Source organism: Pristiophorus japonicus, chromosome 15, assembly GCF_044704955.1.
Source record: "Pristiophorus japonicus isolate sPriJap1 chromosome 15, sPriJap1.hap1, whole genome shotgun sequence".
Lineage (NCBI taxonomy): Eukaryota > Metazoa > Chordata > Chondrichthyes > Pristiophoridae > Pristiophorus > Pristiophorus japonicus.
Genome location: NC_091991.1, coordinates 15,019,412 through 15,046,552, shown reverse-complemented (window position 1 = coordinate 15,046,552; position 27,141 = coordinate 15,019,412). Strand labels below are relative to the sequence as shown.

General features: G+C 43.3%; 1 protein-coding gene across 1 annotated transcript in view; it reads right to left on the bottom strand.

Annotated features, from left to right (window-relative positions):
- The window catches only part of ptprq (protein tyrosine phosphatase receptor type Q), a 266,871-nt gene that overhangs the window by 233,628 nt on the left and 6,102 nt on the right, over window positions 1-27,141 (bottom strand). Inside the window, exons 4-8 of the mRNA XM_070901512.1 lie at window positions 24,688-24,868; window positions 20,436-20,726; window positions 14,113-14,397; window positions 13,460-13,732; window positions 5,411-5,671 (exon numbers count right to left, since the gene is read on the bottom strand). Of these exons, the coding sequence (XP_070757613.1) occupies window positions 5,411-5,671; window positions 13,460-13,732; window positions 14,113-14,397; window positions 20,436-20,726; window positions 24,688-24,868 (1,291 nt within the window). The remainder of the gene's footprint in view (window positions 1-5,410; window positions 5,672-13,459; window positions 13,733-14,112; window positions 14,398-20,435; window positions 20,727-24,687; window positions 24,869-27,141) is intronic.

Below are 27,141 nucleotides of genomic sequence, written 5' to 3'. Positions count from 1 at the left end.
ATGGGGTTGGGTGCGTGTTGCAGCAGGGTAATGCTGAGGGTCAGCTACAACCTGTGGCTTATGCCTCCAGGTCGTTCTCTCAAGCAGAACGGGGATGTGGGATGGTTGCGAAGGAAGCGCTTGCATGTGTCTATGGTGTAAAGAAAATGCATCAGTACCTCTTTGGTAGGAAGTTTGAATTAGAGACGGACCATAAGCCACTCACATCCCTGTTGTCAAACAGCAAGGCTGTCAATGCCAACGCATCAGCTCGCATACAGCGATGGGCTCTCACGCTAGCGGCTTATGACTACTCTATCCGGCACCGGCCCGGCACTGAAAATTGCGCTGACGCGCTCAGCAGGCTCCCACTGGCCACCACCGAGGGGGCAGCTGAGCAAAAAGATGGTCATGGCTGTCGATGCCTTTGACAGTGCAGGCTCCCCTATCACAGCCCGCCAGATCAAAATCTGGAAAAACAGGGATGCCCTCCTATCCGATTAAGAAACGTGTCCTGACTGGGGATTGGGCGCCTGCACACGGAGCATGCCCTGAGGAGGTCAGACCATTCCACAGACGGATGGATGAGCTCTCCATCTAAGCTGATTGCCTATTAGGGGCAGCCGTGTAGTCATGCCCCAGAAGGGCAAGGAGGCGTTCATCAGGGAACTCCACAGCGAGCACCAAGGCATTGTGATGATGAAGGCCATTGCCCGGTCACACGTTTGGTGGCCCGGAATTGACTCAGACCTGGAACACTGTGTTCGCAGGTGCGCGACATGTGCCCAGCTGGGCAATGCCCCCAGGGAGGCCCCGCTCAGCCCATGGCCCTGGCCCACCAAGCCATGGTCACGCATTCACATTGACTACGTGGGCCTGTTCATGGGAAAGATGTTCCTTATCGTCGCAGATGCATACTCAAAATGGATCGAGTGCATCATCCTGAATTCATGCACGTCATCCACCACCGTGGAAAGCCTACGTGCGATCTTCGCAACCCATGGCTTGCCGGACATCCTGGTTAGTGATAATGGCCCTTGTTTCACGAGCTATGAATTCCAGGAGTTTATGTTGGGCATCAACCACGTCAGGAATGCGCCGTTCAAGCCGGCCTCCAATGGCCAGGCGGAACGTGCAGTCCAAATCGTTAAGCAAGGGATGCTCAGGATTCAAGGACCCTCCCTACAATGCCGCCTATCGCGCCACCTGCTGGCCTATAGGTCCCGCCCACACTCGCTCACGGGGGTCCCGCCCGCAGAGCTACTCATGAAACGGACACGCAAAACTCGGTTGTCCCTCATCCACCCAGTTCTGACCGACATAGTTGAAGGCAAGCGCAAGTCACAAAACGAGTACCATGACCGTAATTCGAGGGGGAGATGTACAGAAATAAATGATCCCGTATTTGTCCTCAATCACGCCATGGGGCCCAAATGGCTCGAGGATACTGTAATTGACAAAGAAGGGAATAGGGTCATTGTGGTAAAACTCAACAATGGCCAGATATGCCGTAAGCATCTGGAACAAGTAAAAAAAAGGTTCAGCAATGACACGGAGGAACCTGAAGAAGACCATGAGATGGAGCTCACAACACCGCCAGTGAACGAGCAACAAGAGCAATCAGAAGAATGCACAGCCCCTGAGGTCAGCCCGGACAGGCCGGAATCACCACAGGTGACAGACACTCACGTCAGTGTCCAACAACCAGAGCCCCAACAGCGGCGCTCCACGAGGGAGTGCAGACCACCGGAAAGACTAAACCTATGATCCCAATAAGACTTTGGGGAGGGGGAAGGTGATGTCATGTTTGTAACTACAATGTAACACCACTCTATTACTGTATACACTCAACTCAGATGCACACCTTGACCACAGGGGGTGAACTTGTGGGAGACACTCCTTACCTGATCACTCAGGTATATAAAGGGAGATCCCACGCAGGGTCATCACTTCTGGAGTGCTGTAATAAAGAGGTAAAGTCACTGAGTGACCTTGTTCCTGGAATGTGCCTCGTGTGGTTTCATGCTGTAGAGTAAGGACTTTACAGGACTCTCACAATCTGTCAATACAGTTAGGAAAACTTATCTAACTTGTCTTGCGTTCTTTTCATAGAACAACATAGACTCCTAAATATAAATGGATCACAAAGCTCTTGAGAACAACCATCATTATAGTACAAGGCATCAGCACAGGGACGCTGCAGGGCCCAATGAATTATCAGGACAAGATAACTCAGAATCATGGAGGTGGAACTACGGTAGTTGAAGAGGCCAATGAGGTATCCAGGCCCCTAAAACATGGGAGTAGGAAGTACAAAGATCAAGTTAGGAATTAAAAAAACTGAATGTTGGCCAGGTTAATGTTTGGAATGGGGGAACAATGGCCTGTTTCTTTTTCATTTCTGGTGAACCTGCTGTATATATCCAGCATTTTCTGTTCTTATTTCTGATTAGGTATTCGAACAGTAAGTTTGTGCAAAGGAAACATGTACTAGTGTAATAAAATCAGAAAGGAAATTAAAAAATATATTGTATCCTGGGGGGTAATTGTAAAGTATCAATCTGTGTAATGTTTCCTATGGGTGAATGTGTGCGACCTGGTAACAGTCAGACCCAGTAAATCATGTCAGTCATCTCAGCAAATACTCTGGCAGTTCTGCTCCTTATCTTTAAAGATGATAGCAGCTGCCACAGAACGAACTTCAATTTTACTGTGCTGTTTCTGGGCTTGACAAAAGTTTAACTCCCTTAGCAAAAGCGCTGAGCTGAATTTCAACTGCCAGGCCACGATATGTAACATAGCCAGGTTAATTGGATCCATGTTGTCATTTAACACGTTTAAGTGATATAATCATGACAGCTTCAACAAGCGAACTCTGCTGTTGAAACTGGCACTGTAAACGTGTAATTTTTGGTTCCAACAGACAAACATATCAGGTGTGACTCTGCCATCAAAAGAATTTCAGACTTGCAGGGTTACATCCCTAAAGAAGTGAAATAATGCTTCCATTAATAGCAGCATGAGCCAGTATTATTTTATCAATTTTTGAACAATCTGGAATTAGTCCAATGGAAAATCTTGCTCCTAGTATAAAAAAGGATTAAATATGCTTTGAAAAACATATCTGTACATTGTCAGTGGAATTACTAGAAAATCTGTTGCAAAACTGAGTCCTCACCATGCATAGCAAAGCTTCAAGTAGGTATTTAATGGAATTGACAACATTTATTTTAACAAGAAAGATAATGGCTGGAGAAGCATATAAAAAAAGCTGTATGTGTTCTAATATAACTAATGATACATTGATTTTATAGCCAACTGTCTCTCAAATATTTGTCAATAATGTACTTCCGTATTATTGGCAAAGGAGTTAAAGCATTCACTAGGATCGGCCGCCCAGAGGATCATTCAGGGGCTGATTGTCATTTAAATTACCTGCTGGCGCTCATTAACGAGGCTGCTTGGCATTTTGGTTAATTCATTTACACAAGCTGTTGATTCTGCTTTCTAAATTTATGTACCTAAATGTAAACATTCTAATAGATAGTGCAATAGGTTATGGCCTTGCTTTAGATATTCTCTCCAGTACAGTGTCACTAGTCATTCCTTTAAAGAGACTAGCGGCTAATGTTTAAGGGTGTTCCCGTGTTGCACAATATCTAACGATACAATAGTGCAACTCAGGACTATAACAGGACTATTCCTTTGTGATCTGAACTATGATCTGTCTCTTGCACAAAATGCACTTTCATTCTGTTTGAAGACAGATCAAGGAAAGATGTGATAAGATGAGGCCGGTTACCAATTATTAAGCTGTTGTATTTCACAGCGAATGAGAGCATAGAACAACAGTTGTGATCAGATTCACTTCATTCAATTGTACAACTTGTCTGCATAATAATACAAAATAATGAATGTACTACACTTCCCACATTAGTGGGCCATCTTACTTGATTTAAAATCACTCCCAACTACCCTCCTGCATGCAAAACCTCTAAGCCTAGCCAAAGCTTGCCCTCACAGATTTTGATTTGAAGACTTGACTATATCTCTGTCTCTGCTTTTATCATCTACTGTTCACAGACAGAAGAGAAGGCCTCCTAGAACATCTTTGCCTAGTGCTTGGGTCAGACACTTCCCAACACAATGGGTGTAAGGTGTTTGCTAATCACCAAAACAGGCTAATAAATAGTTAAATATTGCAGGGCCGATTTTTGCCAGCTCCTTTCGATGCTCAGGAGACTCTGAGATGGCCAAAATGGGGTCCTGAGCTGAAATACTGGTTAAGCCTGAGTTTAACACAAGATGCAACGGACTTGAAGTGTTCACTAGGGATGGCTGCCTGGACGATCATTCCGGGGCTGATTGCCGCTTCATTGCCTGTTAGCGCTCATTAACGAGGCTGCTTGGCATTTTGGTGGATAGCACTTGACCTAATGCTCCTTCCTAATAGCAACCAGTTGATTGGGAGTAAACAAGTCGTTGCTGAGGATTTCGAGTGCTACTAAAAGGCATACTTACCTTTTGCTGCTGGAGGTTTGAAAAAAACTTTTGAAACACATCGGGAGACTTTCTGGGACAGTTTGTCAAGACCTCATCAACACTCTATCAACATTTATTCCGGAAATTCTAAAACGAGTGAGTGCTGTGTTACTCCACCTTATTGGATATCTTATAGGAGTCACCAGGTGAAAGGGAGTGCTTAGCCATGGGCATCTTGATTCCCCCTCTTGGTTTGCAGGAAGAACGAGAGGACATGAGGCCAGAAGCTGCTTCAGGAAAGAGGGACAGGAGAACAAGGAGGACAATGTGGCATTCTTCCCCACCACCCCCCCGCGGGTACAGGACATTCCTCCTCCTCTGGACCACCAGTGCTGCACCAGAGAACCCATGCATCCTCTCCCTCGATCCCTGAGCCATCCTGAAACCTGCCGCTGTCTGTCTGCCAGCGCACTCCAAATCTTCAGTGGCAGTGGATGTGTGAAGCCCACATATACTGCTCCACAAAAATTACTTCTATTCAGCGCTTGAGTGCTAAACCTGCAAGTATCTGTCTTAGCACCCCCAGACAAGTTCAGATTATGGTAATCAGTAATTAGGCCCAAAATTGCATGTTAAAACTAGACCTTCAAACAGCCATGTCTCATTAGCACAGCACCCATTTAGCGGCTGTTTTCCCCCTTTCGGCAAAATAATCCGTTTACAGTGTTTGGGGAGGCAACATCAATGCTAGCTTATTAGCATTTTACCAGTTTTCATCTCAGTGTTTCAAAACAAATGTATGGTTACCCTTTGCGTTAAACGTAACTTTTTTTTCTCAACCTGTGAAAAAATGATCAAAAATTGCTAAAGCATGACAATATGTGGTGCAAATTGTTAAAATTCATACTCAAGTTACAGATGTTTACACATTGCAATCATAGATACTTACATGTTTTCACAACAGGAACCCTGTAGGCTTTGCTCTTCATGTTGCCACTGGTTGCATATACAGCAAAGTTATATTCTTTGCCTGGTATCAAGTTTTCTATGGTTATATTAATATCTCTATTAGCTGTAGGCATTCTTTTATTTTCATCTTCATATGTAACATTAACTCCATCAAATATGCCAACCTTTGGCATTCCAACATACAGCACTGTTGAGTGAGTCTGAACATCAATGGGAACAACCATTTCAACTGGTTTAGGCTCTAATATAAAAATAAGATAATTTTGCAATTAAAAAAAAAACAATTATCCAGATGAGGAGAGGATTGTAATAGTTGAGTCTGGAGCTAACAAAAGCGAGGGATTCAGCAGCAGATGGGATAAGGCAGAGTTGGAAATGGGCGATATTAAGGAGGTGGATGTAGCCGATCATTGTGGTGGGAGAGGATATGGGGTTGGAAGCTCAGTTAAGGTCAAATAGGACACCGAGGTTGTGAACAGTTTTGTTCAACCTGAGACAGTGTCTGGGGAGGGGAATGGGATCAGTGGCTAGGGAATGGAGTTTTGTGGCAGGGCCGAAAACAATGTCATGCTTGACAAATCAAATGTGGCTTCTTAGGGTTTCCCTTCATTTTAAAGATGGTATTTCTGCATTGCTATACCCTGTCAATTGATGCCTGTTGGCCTTGTCTCTGAAGTAATTTTTCTGGACTTCCTTCTTCTTTCTACATTTGCAAATTTTGCATTGCAACACAATGGGCCCAAGTTTCCACACGCGCCGAGAACGGCGCAGTCCCGACCTGGACGCCCGTTTTTCGCGCAACAAAGTGCGCCTAAAAAAATCCTCGGTATTCTCCACCTACTTGCAGGTCCTCTGGCCCTCGGCGCAGCCAGCACGAGCTGTGGGGGGGCGGAGCCAGGTCCCTGCGCTGAAAACAGTGCCGGGACCTCTGCACATGCGCGCTATAGTCGGCACGCAAGTGCAGTAGCTCCAGGCGCCGAACTGTGTGGGAGGGGCCCCTAGCCCTGGCTGAATGGCCTCACTGGGGCTGCGTGAATAAGGCTCCTCCCACGGCCAGCCCCTGCTCCCCACCACCCCCCCGACCAGACCCGACACTCGCTCCCCGCCCCCCCCCCCTTGCCTCCGGACCAGACCCGACACCCGCGCCCCCCCCCCCCCCCCAACTGACCCGACTCGACCCGCGCTCCTGTTCCCGCTCCCCGACTGGACCCGACCCGACCCGCGCTCCCGCCCCCCGACCCGACCCCCCCCCCCCCACCCACTGGACCCGACCCGACTCCCGCTCCCGGCCTAGATCCAACCTGACCTCCCCCCCCTCTCTCTCTCACCCTCTCTCCCCCTCCCTCTCTCTCTCTCTCCCTCCCCCCCTCCCTCTCTCTCTCTCCCTCCGCCCCCCCCCCTCTCTCTCTCTCCCCTCCCTCTCTCTCTCTCCCCCTCCCTCTCTCTCTCTCTCTCTCTCTCTCTCTCTCTCCCTCTCTCTCCCTCTCTCTCTCTCTCTCTCTCTCCCTCTCTCTCCCTCTCTCTCTCTCTCTCTCTCTCTCTCTCTCCCTCCCTCTCTCTCTCTCTCTCTCTCTCTCTCTCCCTCTCTCTCTCTCTCTCTCTTCCCCCCTCTCCCCCGCCTCTCTCTCTCTCTCCCCCTCCCTCTCTCTCTCTCTCCCTCCCCCCCTCCCTCTCTCTCTCTCCCTGCCTCCCTCTCTCTCTCCCTCCACCCCCCCTCCCTCCCTCTCCCCCTCCCTCTCTCTCCCTCCCTCCCTCCCTCCCTCTCTCTCCCTCCGCCTCCCTCCCTCCCTCTCTCTCCCCCTCTCCCTCTCTCTCCCCCCCCGACCCGAACCGAACCTCCCCTCCCCAACCCGACCCAACCCATTTGCCCACTCACCTAACCTATCCAAATCACTCTGCAGCCTCACAGCATCCTCCTCGCAGCTCATGCTGCCACCCAACTTAGTGTCATCACTAAGAGATGGTTTACTTAATCTTTTCTTTGCTTATAAATGTTTATTCAGGTTGGATTTATTTGTATAATATTTGTAGATGTATAAATAAGGATTTATTATAGAATTTAATGACTTCCCTTCCCCCCCCCCCACCTCATTCTGGACGCCTAATTTGTAACCTGCGCCTGATTTTTTAATGTGTAGAACAGGTTTTTTCAGTTCTACAAAAATCTTCACTTGCTCCATTCTACTTTAGTTTGGAGTACGTTTTCACTGTGGAAACTTTCAAATCAGGCGTCAGTGGCCGGACATGCCCCCTTTTGAAGAAAAAATTCTGTTCCAAAGTAGAACTGTTCTACCTGACTAGAACTGCAGAAAAAAAAATGTGGAGAATTGCGATTTCTAAGATAGTCCGTTCTCCACCAGTTGCTCCTAAAAATCAGGCATAAATCATGTGGAAACTTGGGCCCAATGTTTCTCATGTATACACTAATATTTACATTGCTAAAATAACCCGTTACAGGCTTAATCAAGGAATTATATATGCCTATCAGCCAGCAACTGTTTGATATTGGATGCTTGACTTTCACAAGAATGCGAGAGATATAATAGCAAGCATTTGGATATTATCTGCAGTGTGTTACTTCACAGAAACTACCACAAAAACAACTCCTTACGCAAGTTACATATGCGAAGCAAGATTTCAGGACCAAACCAAAATTGACTATGAAGAGTAATCAAAGAAATTGTGTTAGGTAACTCCAAAACTTTATACCAATTCAATCTGTGAAGTGCTTAGTGAGATCCTTCTGAAAAAATCAATTATAAACATTTATTCCCTTGTTTAAAACATGGGCCCCAAATTTCCATGATGACCCCGGTGCTTGTGCCCCCAAGTGCCCTCCAAATCTGTCCCCACCAGGGCTTGCAGGGTCAGTGGGAGGGTACCTCATTTTCATGGGGCTGGTAAGAACATGTGCCACTTGGCACCATCTGCCCTAAGCCGGTGGAAATTCAAATAACCAGCTAAGCCTAACCTCAGCACCGTTCTGAAAGTTCCAAACAAATGGTCAATCCAAGATAAATGTTGACATTTCGTTCTTCCTTGGACATCCAGGCCTGGATTCTACCTGTAGGGCCCATATGTGCCCTTGTGGAAGTCAATACAACTCATATTTCACGGCGTACTGGCAAGCTACTACTACCAGGCCAAGTCCCCAGTGAGCCTCAGGAGGTAGAACTCTGGCTTAGGGACTTTCCACTTTGTCTCCAGCTCTGACCTGCCACTTACTTTGTTTACTTTGGATGAAAGATCCGCAGCTTACAAGGTAACCGAGAAACAGTGGAGAGCAACTTTACTCAGTCTCCCTCATTTCCTTAAGGTTCCAGCAGTCTCCCGTCAAAGTTGTGGCAGGAGACAGGTAGACCATAGAAACATGGAAATTAGGTGCAGGAGCAGGCCATTCGGCCCTTCGAGCCTGCACCGTCATACAATAAGATCATGGCTGATCATTCAACCTCAGTACCCTTTTATCTGCTTTCTCTCCATACCCCTTGATCCCTTTGGCCGTAAGAGCCATATCTAACTCCCTTCTGAATATATCTAACGAACTGGCCTCAACAACTTTCGGCGGTAGAGAATTCCACGAGTTAACCACTCTCTGAGTGAAGAAGCTTCTCCTCATCTCGGTCCTAAATGGCTTACCCCTTATTCTTAGACTGCGACCCCTGGTTTTGAAACTCCCCAGCAATGGGAACATTTTTCCTGCCTCTAACCTGTCCAATCCCGTCAGAATTTTATATGTTTCCATGAGATCCCCTCTCATTCTTCTAAACTCCAGTGAATACAAGCCCAATTGATCCAGTCTCTCCTCGTATGTCAGTCCTGCCATCCCGGGAATCAATCTAGTAAACCTTCGCTGTACTCCCTCAATAGCAAGAACGTCCTTCCTCAGATTAGGAGGCCAAAACTGAACACAATATAAGAACATAAGAATTAGGAACAGGAGTAGGCCATCTAGCCACTCGAGAATTCCACAGATTCACAACCCTCTGGGAGAAGAAATTCCTTCTCAACTCGGTTTTAAATTGGTTCCCCCGTATTTTGAGTCTGTGCCCCCTAGATCAGTGGAAACAACTTCTCCGCCTCTATCGTGTCTATCCCTTTCATTATTTTAAACATTTCTATAAAATCACCCCTCATCCTTCTGAACTCCAACGAGTAAAGACCCAGTCTACTCAATCTATCATCATAAGGTAACCCCCTCATCTCCGGAATCAGCCTAGTGAATCGTCTCTGTACCCCCTCCAAAGCCAGTATATCCTTCCTTAAGGTGACAAAAACTGCACGCAGTACTCCAGGTGCGGCCTTACCAATACCTTATACAGTTGCAGCAGGACCTCCCTGCTTTTGTACTCCATTCCTCTCGCAATGAAGGCCAACATTCTATTCGCCTTCCTGATTACCTGCTGCACCTGCATACTAACTTTTTGGGATTCATGCACAAGGACCCCCAGGTCCCTCTGCACCTCAGTATGTTGTAATTTCTCCCCATTCAAATAATATTCCCTTTTACTGTTTTTTTTTCCCCAAGGTGGATGACCTCACATTTTCCGACATTGTATTCCATCTGCCAAACCTTAGCCCATTCGCTTAACCTATCCAAATCTCTTTGCAGCCTCTCTGTGTCCTCTACACAACCCGCTTTCCCACTAATCTTTGTGTCATCTTCAAATTTTGTTACACTACACTCTGTCCCCTCTTCCAGGTCATCTATGTATATTGTAAACATTTGTGGTCCCAGCACCGATCCCTGTGGCACACCACTAACCACCGATTTCCAACCCGAAAAGGACCCATTTATCCCAACTCTCTGCTTTCTGTTAGCCAGCCAATTCTCGATACATGCTAATACATTTCCTCTGACTCCGCGTACCTCTGTCTCCTGCAGTAACCTTTTGTGTGGCACCTTATCGAATGACTTTTGGAAATCTAAATACACCACATCCATCGGTACACCTCAATCCACCATGCTCGTTATATCCTCAAAGAATTCCAGTAAATTAGTTAAACATGATTTCCCCTTCATGAATCCATGCTGCGTTTGCTTGATTGCACTATTCCTATCTAGATGTCCCGCTATTTCTTCCTTAATGATAGTTTCAAACATTTTCCCCACTACAGATGTTAACTATAGGCCAGTTAGTTTACCTGCCTTTTGTCTGCCCCCTTTTTTAAACAGAGGCATTACATTAGCTGCTTTCCAATCCGCTGGTATTTCCCCAGAGTCCAGAGAATTTTGGTAGATTATAACGAATGCATCTGCTATAACTTCTGCCATCTCTTTTAATACCCTGGGATGCATTTCATCACGACCAGGGGACTTGTCTACCTTGAGTCCCATTAGCCTGTCCAGCACTACCCCCCTAGTGATAGTGATTGTCTCAAGGTCCTCCTTTCCCATATTCCTGTGACCAGCAATTTTTGGCATGGTTTTTGTGTCTTCCACTGTGAAGACCGAAGCAAAATAATTGTTTAAAGTCTCAGCCATTTCCACATTTCCCATTATTAAATCCCCTATCTCATCTTCTAAGGGACCAACATTTACTTTAGTCACTCTTTTCCGTTTTATATATCTGTAAAAGCTTTTACTCTCTGTTTTTATGTTTTGCGCAAGTTTACCTTCGTAATCTATCTTTCCTTTCTTTATTGCTTTTTTAGTCATTCTTTGCTGTTGTTTAAAATTTTCCCAATCTTCTAGTTTCCCACTAACCTTGGCCACCTTATACGCATTGGTTTTTAATTTGATACTCTCCTTTATTTCCTTGGTTATCCACGGCTGGTTATCCCTTCTCTTACCACCCTTCTTTTTCACTGGAATATATTTTTGTTGAGCACTATGAAAGAGCTCCTTAAAAGTCATCCACTGTTCCTCAATTGTGCCATCGTTTAGTCTGTGTTTCCAGTCTACTTTAGCCAACTCTGCCCTCATCCCACTGTAGTCCCCTTTGTTTAAGCATAGTACGCTAATTTCTGACACAACTTCCTTACCCTCAATCTGTATTACAAATTCAACCATACTGTGATCACTCATTCCGAGAGGATCTTTTACTAAGAGATCGTCCATTATTCCTGTCTCATTACACAGGACCAGATCTAAGATAGCTTGCTCCCATGTAGGTTCTGTAATATACTGTTCTAAGAAACAATCCCGTATGCATTCTATGAATTCCTCCTCCAGGCTACCCTGTGCGATTTGAGTTGATCAATCGATATGTAAGTTAAAATCCCCCATGACTACTGCCGTTCCTTTTTCACATGCCTCCATTATTCCCTTGATTATTGCCCGCCCCACCGTGAAGTTATTATTTGGCGGCCTATAAACTACGCCCACCAGTGATTTTTTTTTCCCCTTACTATCTCTAATCTCCACCCACAATGATTCAACATTTTGTTCATTAGAGCCAATATCGTCTCTCACCACTGCCCTGATATCATCCTTTATTAACAGAGCTACCCTATCTCCTTTCCCTTCTTGTCTATCTTATTCTATAATATTCCAGGTGTGGCCTCACCAATGCTCTGTACAACTGCAGTAAGACCTCCCTGCTCCTATACACAAATCCTCTAGCTATGAAGGCCAACATGCCATTTGCCTTCTTCACCGCCTGCTGTACCTGCATGCCAAACTTCAATGACTGATGTACCATGACACCCAGTTGCACCTCCCCTTTTCCTAATCTGTCACCATTCAGATAATATTGTCTTCCTGTTTTTGCCACCAAAGTGGATAACCTCACATTTATCCACATTATACTGCATCTGCCATGCATTTTCCCACTCACCTAACCTGTCCAAGTCACCCTGCAGCCTCTTAGCATTCTCCTCACAGCTCACACCGCCACCCAGCTTAGTGTCATCTGCAAACTTGGAGATATTACATTCAATCCCTTCATCTAAATCATTGATGTATATTGTAAATAGCTGGGGTCCCAGCACTGAACTCTGCGGCAACACACTGGTCACTGCCTGCCATTCTGAAAAGGACCCATTTATTCTGACTCTCTGCTCCCTGTCTGCCAACCAGTTCTCTATCCACGCCAATACATTACCTCCAATACCATGTGCTTTAATTTTGCACACTAATCTCTTGTGTGGGACCTTGTCAAAAGCCTTTTGAAATTCCAAATACACCACATCCACTGGTTCTCCCTTGTCCACTCTACTAGTTACATCCTCAAAAAATTCTAGAAGATTTGCAAGCATGATTTCCCTTTCATAAATCCATGCTGACTTGGACCAATCCTGTCAATGCTTTCCAAATACGTTGCTATTTCATCTTTAATAATTGATTCCAACATTTTCCCCACCACCGATGTCAGTCTAACCGGTCTATAATTCCCTGTTTTCTCTCTCCCTCCTTTTTTAAAAAGTGGTGTTACATTAGCTACCCTCCAGTCCATAGGAACTAATCCACAGTCAATAGAATGTTGGAAAATGATCACCAATGCATCCACTATTTCTAGGGCCACTTCCTTAAGTACTCTGGAATGCAGCCAATCAGGCCCTGGGGATTTATCAGCCTTCAATCCCATCAATTTCCCTAACACAATTTCCTGATTAATAAGGATTTCCTTCAGTTCCTCCTTTTCGCTAGACCCTCAAAGCCCTAGTATTTCCGGAAGGTTATTTGTGTCTTCCTTAGTGAAGAGAGATCCAAAGTATTTGTTCAATTGATCTGCCATTTCTTTGTTCCCCTTTATAAATTCACCTGATTCTGACTGCAAAGGACCTACGTTGGTCTTCACTGATCTTTTTCTCTTCACATATCGATAGAAGCTTTTGCAGTCAGTTTTTATGTTCCCTGCAAGCTTCCTCTCATACTTTATTTTCCCCTTCCTAATTAGACCCTTTGTCCTCCTCTGCTGAATTCTAAATTTTTCCTAGTCCTCAGGTTTGTTGCTTTTTCTGGCCAATTTATATGCCTCTTCCTTGGATTTAAACCACATGGGGAATTTTGGAGTCATGGTATTGGTTAGGTCAGAAAATCCTTCCAAATAAATTCTAATCAAAATATCAGCTCATTCTGACTTACTTGTAGTTTGTGTGATAAGTTTCGGTTTGCTTCTCTTCCCACTCTTTACTGCCATCACTTCGATGTCATATGTGACACCCGGGATCATAAAATCAAACTGAAATATTGTTGCATTTATCACTGAATATTCTTTTCCTTCATTACTGTTATTGCTGATTTGTATTTGAAGATGGTATTCATCACTTCCTTCTAGTGACGGTTCCCAGTGCACAGTGATTGTGTTCTCCCAAACATCTGCATGGCCAACATAAATACTGACAGGAGGGCCGGGAGCTAAATTCACAATAAACAGTAAATAATTAGTGAAATCTAAATGCAAGATTATATTCAGTGTACAGAATCTAAAGAATAAATGTAATTATATCTCAGATTTATCTATTCCATCTCAATACTAAAGTTAAATACATAAACGATCATTTTGCCATATTTTTATGTAGGGCTCCTAATGGTGCAAAAGCCTTTTTTTGTTGTGTTATATTTGGAGTTTTCTTAATTAGAGAGGAATTTTCCAGGTGCTACATGATAGAAAAGATATTTGATATAGATGCATAACTAAATATCACAGCATGATACTATTGCAAATAAACATAAATTCAGGCCCAGTGGATCAGTATTTTAGTTGAAAATAGTTATCCCTTTAAGGTTACATTTACCTGTAGTTACAAACAATGGTCCTTCAGCACAACTTAGTTTTCCTCCCTCAGCCACTGCCTGTACATAAATTTTGTAAGAGTGCAATGGCTTAAGGTTCCTAAGTACTACGGATGTCTCATCTCTTTTAATATCTTCAGTTCCTTGATTTTTTGAACCAAATGCCATATAACTGACAAGGTAGTGATGAAATGATGCATTCTGTGATTTGTCTGGAAGAGCCCAATGCAACCGTATTGCAGTGGATGATACTTCTTCAGATGTAATATTTCTTGGTGGAATTGGTCCTATTTAATAGCAAGAATATAAATATAAAAGTTTTTAAAAAGCGTAAGTATTGATGTAACACAAAGATTAATAACTGAAAGTTTCTGCATTTTTGCACCAGAAACACTTTGTGAAAAATCAACATGACTAAAAAACGTAATTTACAATTTAAATACAAGAAAAATATATAATAAAAGCCTCATCCTATTTATACTGTATTTTGTTAGGCAGATTTGTACTTCAATATTTATGCTTGCCTTCTTATTGTTATTCCAAAACTATTTAGGGCTCAATTTTCCCAATGCCATTTTTTGACGTATTCCAAGAGATCGCTTGTTTTTTTTGGCCCCGACTACTCCAAAAAATAACTAGCAAGTTTCCCCATTCTATTTTTTTGAAATTGGCACCACACAGCCTGTCCTTTAGCTTCGGGGGGTGGAGCCTAATGCCTGCACCGCAAAAACAATGCCCCCACCGCAACCCCCCCCCCCCCCCCCACGCGCAACAAATAAATGACGTTTTTGACGCGACTACTATGGGCGCGCATACCCAGTACAGCTCCCAGTCTGCATTCAGCCTTTTTTAAAGAGCCAGTTGTGTGTGAGAACTTTAATTCTCATTGGAAAAATCGAAGCTGCAATACAATATGCAACGCGGCTCAAGGACCAAGAATTTCTTACAGGATGAAGTGGACACTTGTTACTGTAATTGAGGCTAGATGGCACAAGCTAGACACCAGCAGAGGTCACATAAAAGTTTCACCAAAAGAAATGAAGAAACGCTGGAACCAACTGGCAGAAGATTACTGTGCAATGGTGACCACCCCGAGGTCTAGAAGCCAGTGCAAAAAGAAGTGGCAGGACCTTGGTCAAGTAGTTAGTATAAGTAATATTTTAATTTATTCACTGGAATTGCAATTGTAAATGTGACCATCTGTATATGTCTCACGCAGCAGAAAGACACCCTCTCTAAAAAGTTAAATTTTCATCTTTGCAGAGGCAGGTGGCAGACAACAAACAAGAAAGAACTCGAACAGGAGGAGGCCCGGCAAATCTGCACCCACTGACACCCTTGGAAGTGTTGTAGGCATTAGGCACCTGCTGATTATATCTAAACTCATATAAGTTTAAAGTGGCCACATATAAAATGGCTGCCCAAGCATGATGGGTACTCAGTTAGTCAAGTAATGAACTGGGGCTGACCGAGCAGTGAGGCCCACTAACAGGAATGCCTTGGATACATGATAATTATAACGAACCATTATAGTACACTGGTATAATCAGTGACTTCACACAGCCGAGCCCCGAGGAACAGAGATAAGGGGGAAACCTGCCTCACATAACGAGGTCATTAATCAGCCCGAGCTGACAAGAACCGAACATACAGCCCCTGAGATATCAGGAGAATTCTATTGGGTTAAAGAAACCTATATGTAATCTATAATCGGTATGATTGGATTGTGTCCAGCCGAAGTGGGCTGAGTAACTGTAAAGAACTATTGTAAAACATATAAATATCGATGAGTTTCTTTGTTCATCGGAGAGAAGTGCCTGGATCCAGTCCTGAGGCTTCCTCCCCGCTAGCGAAAATAAAGGCCGCAATGGCGTTGGAACCGACTCTGAGTGTTGAGTGATTCTTCTGAGAAAACATTCACGCTAACAGAAAAGAGGGTCGCTGCTTTGATGTGTCCTGTCTGGAGAAAAGCAACCACCACAGCACAAGCTAGGCCCACACTCGAGTGAGAGGATAAGTCCTGCAAATTCCACATTCTGGCTTTGCTAAATGTTAAGTGCTGTGCGGGCTAGCTATGCTTCGGTTGATGGGGATGTCTCCGTCAGCTACACTTCGGTTGATGCAATGTGCTATCATTCATCATGGTCCTTCAAATGAGCCTGCTGCTTCCATTGTGTGAGCCTACTCATACCACCCACCCTGCCCCCTCCTCTGCTGCTAACCATGTGTCTGTTCTTTTATATTTTGCAGAAATTGTGGCCAACTCTGACGAGGCTGAAGCCGATGTAGAAGAGGATTCAGATGCAGACGAGCCTGAAGAGGGGAACATCTTCCAATCCCAGGGAATGTTGGAGGTAGTTCAGACACTGTCAGGGCACATGAGAGAGTGAATGTTGGAGTTAGCCGCTGCAATAAGGGAACACGCCCAGACCTCGCGTCCATTGACAGAATCAACTGCCACTCCCGCTCCAATCCCCAGACTAGCCACTGAAGGGGCCCAAGCCAGGCCTTCCACGTTACCGCCTCCCCCTGCCCCCCTCCCATCAAGAAGTGCAGATTGTCCGAGATGTTCGAAAGAATAAGCTTGGTGCCAATCCAAGAAACGCTGCGCCACCGTCTGCGGGAAGGGGTGAACAAGACTAAGCGCAGCGGGCGGTCTTAGAAAAGGTGGAGGAGAGATGGGTGCAGCCTTTCTTTGTTGCTGTTGTTGTTCTTATTATTATTATTTTTACTGTTGTAACTGTTCTCAAATTAAAACTTTTTTATAAGTTATGTAAATTTACAAGTTTAAAAGTTTGTAAGTGATCTTAAAGTTTGTAAGTGATCGTAACTAAAAACTTTTAAGTTTGATACAAGAATATTTTAATTAAATTTAAGTTAAGTACAAACAAGTGTTAAACTTTTGAATAAAATGTATTTTAAATTATAACTGAATCATTTCCATTATTTGTTCCATTATTAACACAACTTTTTGAAGTGAAGAAGAATCATTTCCATTATTTGTTCCATTAACACAACACATTACGGTCCATTTGGAATAGCTGCCGCTGAGCCTTCAGGCAGCAAAGCATTCATGAAAGAGCTGCTGGCGCAAGGCTCGAGCAATCGTTAAAGGGGCACGATGGCCCGCCCTCCTCCGCCGTCATGCTCCGGGTTCGGTTAGTTGCATGGCTTCCTCGTCCATCTCCTCCTTGTCATCTGCATCTTCCTCCTCATCATCAGCCACTATCACCTCAGGTGGGTCTTCTACTACCAGCTGCTGCTGCCTCATGATGGCTAAATTATTCAGCATGTAGCACACAACAGTGAACTGACCGACAATCTCAGGGGAGTATTGCAAGTAGCCTCCTGAATAGTCCAGGCATCGGAAATACTTTTTCAAGGTGCCAATGGTCCTCTCTATTATGCTGCGCGTTGCAATGTGCAACATGTTGTATTCATGGTCAGCTTCCATCTGGGTTATGCTTAGGGACGTCATGAGCCAGGTGGCGAGGCCGTACCCTTTGTCTCCCAGTAGCCGGCTCTGCCCTTCTGGCTGCTGCTGAAACATGGCAGATATAATGCTCTCGCATAGGATGAATGCATCATGGGTGCTCCCAGGGTATCTTGCATCAACTGACATGATGCGATGCATGTCGTCACACACGAGCTGCACATTCACAGAGTGGAAGCCTTTTCTATTCCTGTACATCTCAGAATCCTCCAAAAGTGTTCGCAAGGCGATGTGGGTACAATCAATGCGGCCCTATACCTTTGGGAAGCCAGCAATTCTGGAGAAGCCCACAGCCCTTTCATCCATTGCCTGGGTGGTCATGGGGAACTTTATGTAGTCATTCCTCCGGGCATATAGTGCAGCAGTCACCTGCCGAATGCAGATATGTGTTGCATGTTGAGAAATGGCACACACATCCCCAGTTGTGGCTTGGAATCATCCAGATGCATAGAATGAAAGTGCAGCTGTAACCTTCACTTCAACTGACAAAACAGTCCACCTGATGTTTCTAGGATGCAGGTCTGCTTTTGCTAACCCACAGATCTCAGTTACAACTTATTTGCAGAAACGCAGCCTTCTCACACAGTCTGCATCACTTAGGTGCAGGTATGAATGCCTGTCTCGATATACCCAATGTGGGTAAGGCCTCCTACCCATCATCCTACGTGCTCTGAGGTTCCTCATGTGATGACGTTGAATCAATCACCTCCGCTGCACCATCATACAGAAGGCTTGCATGAGGCATTGTCAGTATTGCCCCCATGATTAAATTGTACTTTTGCAAGAAGCTCAAAACAGCAGGACAAGCTTCTTTGTTCTCTCTCCCCAAGATTGACACCCTAGTATGGACCACACCCAGGTCTGCGCATGCGCAAAAGGGTTGCTTAGAATGGGAAACTAGGCATTCAAATGAGAACATTTGGGGTAACGAAGTCTAATGCAATTATTTAATTTTAGATTTTTTTCAAAGTCCCACCCAACCACCGACCGAACATCTCCTCACCAGGCTCAAGGGCCGGCCAGCAGAATTGTTCCCTCGCACGGACAGAGGGGCTCAGCAAACACCTACCCACCCCACCGCGGGCTTCTTTTGATGCTGCTGCATAGTGTAAGTGTTCTCATCCCTTCAGTTTGGCTCCAGCACCAGCCCCCTTACCCCCCTACCCCACCCGGGCTTCTTTTGAAACTGAGCCCCGAGCCTCTGTATCCGGGCGAGGGAACGATTCTGCCAGCCAACGCTCCGACCCTTGAGCCCAGTTTGGAAACGTTCAGTGGTGGTGTGGCACTTTGAAAAAAATCCAAAATCAAATAATTGCATTCGACTTCCATTTTCTGCGTTTTAAGTTTGAAAACATTAAGCTTGATAATGCATATTTAATGTGTTCTTGACCGTCTCCAAAACTTTTCCTAAAAACAATGGCGTCTTTCTGCGCCGATTTTTTAATGTGCGCTGGTTTTTCTTAAGTGCCCAGAAGGTTTTTTGGGAGTGGTCAAACTTGCATAAATGTGAAAAACTGGCGCAGACATCAGGTTATGCCCCCTATAATGCAAAAAAAACTAACCTAAAAAAATTGTAACTGAGTTACGCTGGCGCACGATCTTTGGGGAAATTTGGATATTTTAATTTAGGCCTAAAAAAAAGCGGCGCGCACCAAAAAACCGGCGCAGATAACTGGGGAAAATTGAGCCCACAAGAAAGCTAAGTATAAACCATGAATTCTAAGTCATTTCCATTATTGACTTCCTAAACTAAGTTTTCTCTGAATTCCGAATGAAATATTAATTTACAAGAATATTATAAAATGTAGTATTTAGGGTTTGTGTTGATAAGAAATTCACTGGTCGTCAACTGAAAACTCCTGTGAATCAGAACTGTTTTAATGTTATAATCCACAGTAGGTAATGATGGTAAGCATTATCTTTAATTTGTCATTGTAACAAATTATAGTATTGCACTAGCAAGTAAGTGTAAAATTACTAAACGTGCTATCACAATTACAATAAATGGACAAACAACAAATAGCAACAATGTGTAATTTGAAATTATAAATTTCAGTCTTAACAGAATGACAAGACAGGTAGGGAATCTTCAAATAAAAACAGTTTGCTGTACCCACTTCTGGACATAGAGGTAATATATAGCTACCAATGATTTAATGTAGGCTGACACTTCAGTGCAGTACAGAGGGAGTGCTGCACTGTCGGAGGTACTGTATTTCGAATGAGGCATTAAACCAAGGCCCTGTACGACACTATTCAAAGTTAAGCAGGAGAGTTTTCCTGGCCAACATTTATCTCTCAGTCAATACCACTATAACAGATTATTTGATCATTTATCTCATTACTGTTTGTGGGACCTTGCTGTGTGCAAATTAACTGCTATTTTTGTCTACATTAAAACAGTGAGTACACTTCAAAAGTACTTCATTGGCTACACTTCAAAAGTACTTCATTGTGAACTATTTTCAGACATCCTGAGGAATTTCAAACCAGTTCCAACGCCAGCTGTCAGGAGTCATGAGAGAATAGAACAGGGTGAATTACCCTTCGATTTCCCTTTCCCATCTTATAAGGGGAAGCACTTCCAGCATATGCATTCACTCGTTGCTACAGTCAAGATTGGTAACTCTCTTTGTTGAAATCATGAAGGAAAAATCTGCACCTTGTGTTGCATTTTCAAATACTATCCTACAGTGTACTTTTAATAATTCTATTATGTTTGTAAATGCTTTTATAAAATTTGTGACACTCTCCCAATCAGATTGATCATCAAACAGAATTCGACAATGATGTTACATCATCTCTTAGCAGTACAACACCATCAAAACTTACTTGTTTTTACGCTCAAAATTGGAGTAAGAGTTCTTTGAGCACCTGCAATGTCTTTCATCATTAGTGCAAAATAGTAGTGGTGTCCAGGGTGCAGCCCAGGTATTGCGGCTTTAGTAGCATTTAGTAATATACGGTGGGAATACTGTTTTCCTTCAGAGAAATTAGTTTGGTACCAAATAAATAGCTCAGATCTTGAAGTGAACAAATCGTGTAAGTCATCCCAGACAATGGTGGCTTCATTTTCTTGAACATCTTCTAATTTTAGTCTAATAGTCTTTGGAAGAACTAGGACTGAAGAACAACATATTTAAAAGCTGATTACCTCAAAATTCTTATCCATATAAAAACTCAACACAAATTCATAACTGGAGACCACCTCTGGACTGATTTTCATCTTTATCACTTGGATGTTAAGTATCGGCTGGACAGAGCGCACAAAAAGCTACCTGGCAAGTGGATCGCATGCTAGTTACAAACCCACCTGATTTTCCTTCCATTCAGATTCTGTAATGGAGTAAGGATAAAAATCTACTCCAACATAGGTGATTTAGTTTTGGTAAAATTCTGAACCTGACACTATCAAAATGATGCAACTCATCACATGATGTACATGCATGTATACTACATATCCAACTGACGCTACCTATAAACAATGAACAGCAGTACCCTTGGGCTTCCCAGCATTCTACAGAATACTTACATATTAGGTCCTAATGTTGCCACAATAAGTCACAAAATACAAAAAACAAAAATATCAGTCATTTATACAACAGCAAATAAGTACAATGTCAATGTTAATGTGTTTAATTAGAAATTCATGTTACTCAGACAGACTTCAAAATAGACTCGTAACACTCCTGAAACCAAGCATTATTTATAGAAACAGAAGTTCAAAAGAACTGAAAGTAAAATTTTAATTTGGGAAGAGAGGCACTTTCAACCACTAATTACGACTCCAAACACAACAAATCCTGCAAGACCCTCAAAACCATCAAAAAAATTTAACATAACCAGTGCCATAACAACTCAAGACAGCTTTCCAGGATTTTCAACTCCTCCACCAGCATCACACAAACATACCCACACAGAAAAAAATCAGATTCAAAAACATGATAAAGACAACAGAAACATCTTTCAAAACATGGAAATAAAAACATACAAAAGAAAAAAAAAGTCACTTAGAATAATTTTTCATTGATCAACTAAGTAATTCTACATATTTGGTTCTGAACTTTCGATCTCCAGATGGTAAAACACAAAGCAGATACTTCAAACAACAAAACTATCTACATATAAGATCAAGAGATCTGGAATTTGCAAAGGCAAACAACATGTTCACAGTAAAGAAGAAAAAACGCATGCAAAAGGCCAGAGGTGGCTTGTGGAGCAAGGTTAGAGTTAGGAATTGCAGTTCCACAGTTATTTTAATGATTAAACTTATTTGAACTTAAAATGTAACTGTGTTTTCCAGGTTACTTGCTGCAATGCCCATTTCTTGAAGATTACTGTGTTACAATATAGAAACATAGAAAATAAGTGCAGGAGTAGGCCATTCGGCCCTTCGAGCCTGCACCAATAAGATCATGGATGATCATTCCCTCAGTACCCCTTTCCTGCTTTCTCTCCATACCCCTTGATCCCCTTAGCCGTAAGGACCATATCTAACTCCCTCTTGAATATATCCAACGAACTGGCATCAACAACTCTCTGCGGCAGGGAATTCCACAGGTTAACAACTCTCTGATTGAAGAAGTTTTTCCTCACCTCAGTCCTAAATGGCCTACCCCTTATCCAAAGACTATGTCCCCTGGTTCTGGACTTCCCCAACATCGGGAACATTCTTCCCACATCTAACCTGTCCAGTCCCGTCAGAATCTTAAACGTTTCTATGAGGTCTGCTCTCATCCTTCTAAACTCCAGTGAATAAAGGTTCAGTTGATCCAGTCTCTCCTCATATGACAGTCCCGCCTTCCCCGGAATCAGTCTGGTGAACCTTCGCTGCATTCCCTCAATAGCAAGAACGTCCTTCCTCAGATTAGGAGACCAAAACTGTACACAATATTCCAGGTGAGGCCTCACTAAGGTCCTGTACAACTGCAGTAAGACTTCCCTGCTCCTATACTCAAATCCCCTAGCTATGAAGGCCAACATACCATTTGCCTTCTTCACCGCCTGCTGTAACTGCATGCCCACTTTCAGTGACTGATGAACCATGGCACCCAGGTCTCGTTGCACCTACCCTTTTCCTAATCTGCCGCCATCCAGATAATATTCTGCCTTCGTGTTTTTCTTCCCCCAATATGGATAACCTCACATTTATCCACATTATACTGCATCTGCCATGCATTTGCCCACTCACCTAACCTGTCCAAGTCACCCTGCACCTCTTAATGTCCTCCTCACAGCTCACACCGCCACCCAGTTTAATGTCATCCGCAAACTTGGAGATATTACACTCAATTCCTTCCCTCTAAATCATTAATGTATATTGTAAAGAGCTGGGGTCCCAGCACTGAGCCCTGCGGCACTCCACTAGTCACTGCCTGCCATTCTGAAAAGGACCCGTTTATCCCTACTCTCTGCTTCCTGTCTGCCAACCAGTTCTCTATCCACGTCAGTATATTACCCCCAATACCATGCGCTTTGATTTTGCACACCAATCTCTTGTGCGGGACCTTGTCAAAGCCTTTTGAAAGTCCAAATACACCACATCCACTGGTTCTCCCTTGTCCACTCTGCTGGTTACATCCTCAAAAAATTCCAGAAGATTCGTCAAGCATGATTTCCCTTTCGTAAATCCATGCTGACTTGGTCCGATCCTGTCACTGCTATCCAAATGCGCTGCTATTTCATCCTTAATGATTGATTCCAACATTTTCCCCACTACTGATGTCAGACTAACCGGTCTATAATTACCCGCTTTCTCTCTCTCTCCCTTTTTAAAAAGTGGTGTTACATTAGCTACCCTCCAGTCTATAGGAACTGATCCAGATTCGATAGACTGTTGGAAAATGATCACCAATGCATCCACTATTTCTAGGGCCACTTCCTTAAGCACTCTGGGATGCAGACTATCAGGCCCCGGGGATTTATCGGCCTTCAATCCCATCAGTTTCCCTAACACAATTTCCCGCCTAATAAGGATATCCTTCAGTTCCTCCTTCTCACTAGACCTACTGTCCCCTAGTACAATCGGAAGATTATTTGTGTCTTCCTTCGTGAAGACAGAACCAAATTATTTATTCAATTGGTCTGCCATTTCTTTATTCCCCATTATAAATTCACCCGAATCCGACTGCAAGGGACCTACGTTTATATTTACTAATCTTCTTCTCTTCACATATTTATAGAAGCTTTTGCAGTCAGCTTTTATGTTTCCTGCAAGCTTCCTCTCGTATTCTATTTCCCCCCTCTTAATTAAACCCTTAGTCTTCCTCTGTTGAATTCTAAATTTCTCCCAGTCCTCAGGTTTGTTGCTTTTTCTAGCCAAATTTTCTAGCCTCTTCCTTGGCTTTAACACTATCCTTAATTTCCCTTGTTAGCCATGGTTGAGCCACCTTCCCCGTTTTATTTTTACTCCAGACAGGGATGTACAATTGCTGAAGTTCATCCATGTGATCTTTAAATGTTTGCCATTGTTTATCCACCGTCAACCCTTTAAGTATCCTTTGCCAGTCTATTTTAGCCAATTCACGCCTCATACCATCGAAGTTACCTTTTCTTAAGTTCAGGACTCTAGTTTCTGAAGTAACTGTGTCACTCTCCATCTGAATAAAAATGGTAGTGAAAATCTTAACCACTATTTTCCACTGCTGTATGATCTAGATGAGCCACCCAGCTCCACACCAGCCATAAACCAGCACGTATGTGCAACACAGTACAATTCAGTATCAGGAAGCCTTTTGCCAAGGTTAATCCCATCAGAATAATCCATTATGTTATTTTAGTCTTTAAAGTCATAATTCAAATAATCTTGTATAATCAGTCAATGTTTGTCATAAAAAGTCATACAATAGATTGAAATCGTCTTTGGAAAAATAAGACATTGAATGAGCTGAGCCTGCATAATTCACTTTTACTTCAGTCAGATAAAAAAGCAGTATTAATGTTTTGGGCTCGCGACTAAGTCACACTGTGTGGCCTGTATAAAAATACAAATAAAATAAATATTAGTTTTGGGTCACTCAATGAACAGAGTTATGCGGGGCAACATTTGCTCCAGTGTAGAATCAGCTGTCTAAAAGTAATTTACCTTCATATTCACAAACGTATGGCAGAGACAGGAAGCAGAAAAGCCCTGTAAGCACATAGTCTTGACCTACTGGATTCAACTGTAATGCGTAGCAATCGCTCTCATTTGTTGGTAGAGTCTGCAGCAAAATACTGCTTAAATTATAGGTAGATGCATCAGTCCACTGAAGCTCAGTTTCTGTCTGAGAAAATAAAATGTTTATATCTATTACATTGAGTAAGATCAGTACTGTCGCGGCTTGTAGTTGAAGTCTTTCTATTATCAACATTTTAAAGGGGAAAATAGGATATGGGAGTGCTTCCGTATAAACTAGTCAATGTCTCAATTTTTTTTAATTGGCTAGGGAAACATCCACTTGTTAGGAGACATTTTGATTTATGTAGTGTACTTTTGACTGCATGTCAAATTACTCAGTCATCATAAGTAGGCTTGTCATAGATGCCACAAAACCATCCAATTATGCTTTCTCTTCTGCCAGTTTCTGCAGTTGTCTGCCACTGGCCATTCTTCTATTCCGATCTTCACATATACATTCCCAGCATTTCACTTTTGGCTTTCTACATGATCTTTTCCCAGTAAATAACCTTTTCATCACTTTCTGAAGTTAGTGGCTTTCAGCCACACAACCAGAACCATGACAACTTTTATTTACAAAGTGTCTTGAATGTAGAAAAATGTACCAAGGTACTTCACAGAGGCTTAAAGTGAACAGACACTGAACCAAAGAAGGACAGATAAGGAGGGGTGACCAAACGTTTGGTCAAAGAGGCAGGTTTTAAGGAGGGCCTTATGGGAGAGATGGAACTGGTGAGGCAGAAGAGTTTAGTGAGAGTGAGACCTTGGTGGCTAAGACACAACTGCTAATTGTGTGGCAAAAGGAGGGGGTTGCACAAAAGGGTGGAATCAGAGGTACAAAGAAATGTGGGGGTGGGGGAGGGGGGACTGAGAGCTAGAAGAGTTTACAGATAAAGGGAGGAGGGAAGCCATGGAGGGATGTAAACATAAAAACTGAATTTTAAATTTGAGGCATTCATCAACCAACGTGGTACGATGGCTGAGTGTGACTTGGTATGGGTCAGGATAGAGGCAACTACATTTTTGATGAGCTGAATTTTATGGATTTTGGGTTGCAGCATTGAGTAATGCAAATTGAGGTCCTTCAGATGAATATGTTGCTTTCTGTAAAAAGGAACTTGTATTTTGAGAAGGCAGCAGTAATCTGCAGGAAGAAATATTTTTCTTTGTTTGCTATTTGTAGCAAAATCATAATTGAGTTCTTTACAGACAATCTCACTATAAATAATAAACAAAGATAATCTTCCCTATAGATGTGGTACCTCAATTTGAAAAAAAATCAAGGATATTGACATCAACACAGCCATCTGGAGGAGCTCTTGCTTTGCTCTCCCTCTAAAAGACTATTTTATTCAACTAAATAGATGGTAACAAAACAAATACTAAAGAATTGCAAGCTTTTTCTAAATATAAACTGTTGAGATGTTAATAGCTGTTTTATTTGTAACAGTGATTTGCATATTACTGCAAAACTTATATCAATGGAGTTCAAAGGAAAAACCCTCCAGTGGCTAGAATCATATCTGATACAAAAATGATTGTGATTGTCAGAGGACAATCATCTCAGCCCCAGGACATTACTGCAGGAGTTTCTCAGAGAAGCACCCTCTTCAGCTGCTTAAACAATGACCTTCCTTCCATCTTAAGATCAGGACCGAGGCTGTTCCTTGACAATTATGGAGTGTTCAGCTCCAATCACAACTCTAGCAATAATGAAGTAGACCATGCCAACCTACAGCAGGACATGGATAACATGTAGATTTGTGCTGATAAGTGACAGGTAACATTAATGTCACATAAATATCAGGCAATGATCAGAAAACTCAGACATCTCCCCCTTGCCTTCAATGGAACCATGCATCACTAAGTCCCCCACCATCAATATCCTGGGGGTCACCATGGTTCAGAAGTTAAATTGGACCAGCCACATCAACACTGTGGCTACAAGACCAGAGCAGAGGTTGGACACTCTATGATGAATGGCTCACCTCTAAACCATTCAAACCTCGTTCCATCATCTATAAGGCTCAAGTCAGGAATGTGATGGAATACTCACCACTTGCCTGGATGAGTGCAGTCGCAATACTCAAGAAGCTCGACATCATCCAGGAGAAAGCAATTTACTGGATCAGTGCCCCTGCCGCTGGACTCAACATTCACCCCCTCCATCAATGGCACACTGTGGCTGCAGTATGTTAAATATACAGGTTGCACTGCAGCAACTCAGCAAGGTTACTTCAACAGTACCTCCCTCCCTTGCAACCTCTACCACCAAGAAGGGCAAAAACAGTAATGTTGTGGGAACATGATCATGTTCAAGTTCCCCTCTAACTCACACACCATTCTGTCTTGGACATATTTTGTTACTCCTTCATTATT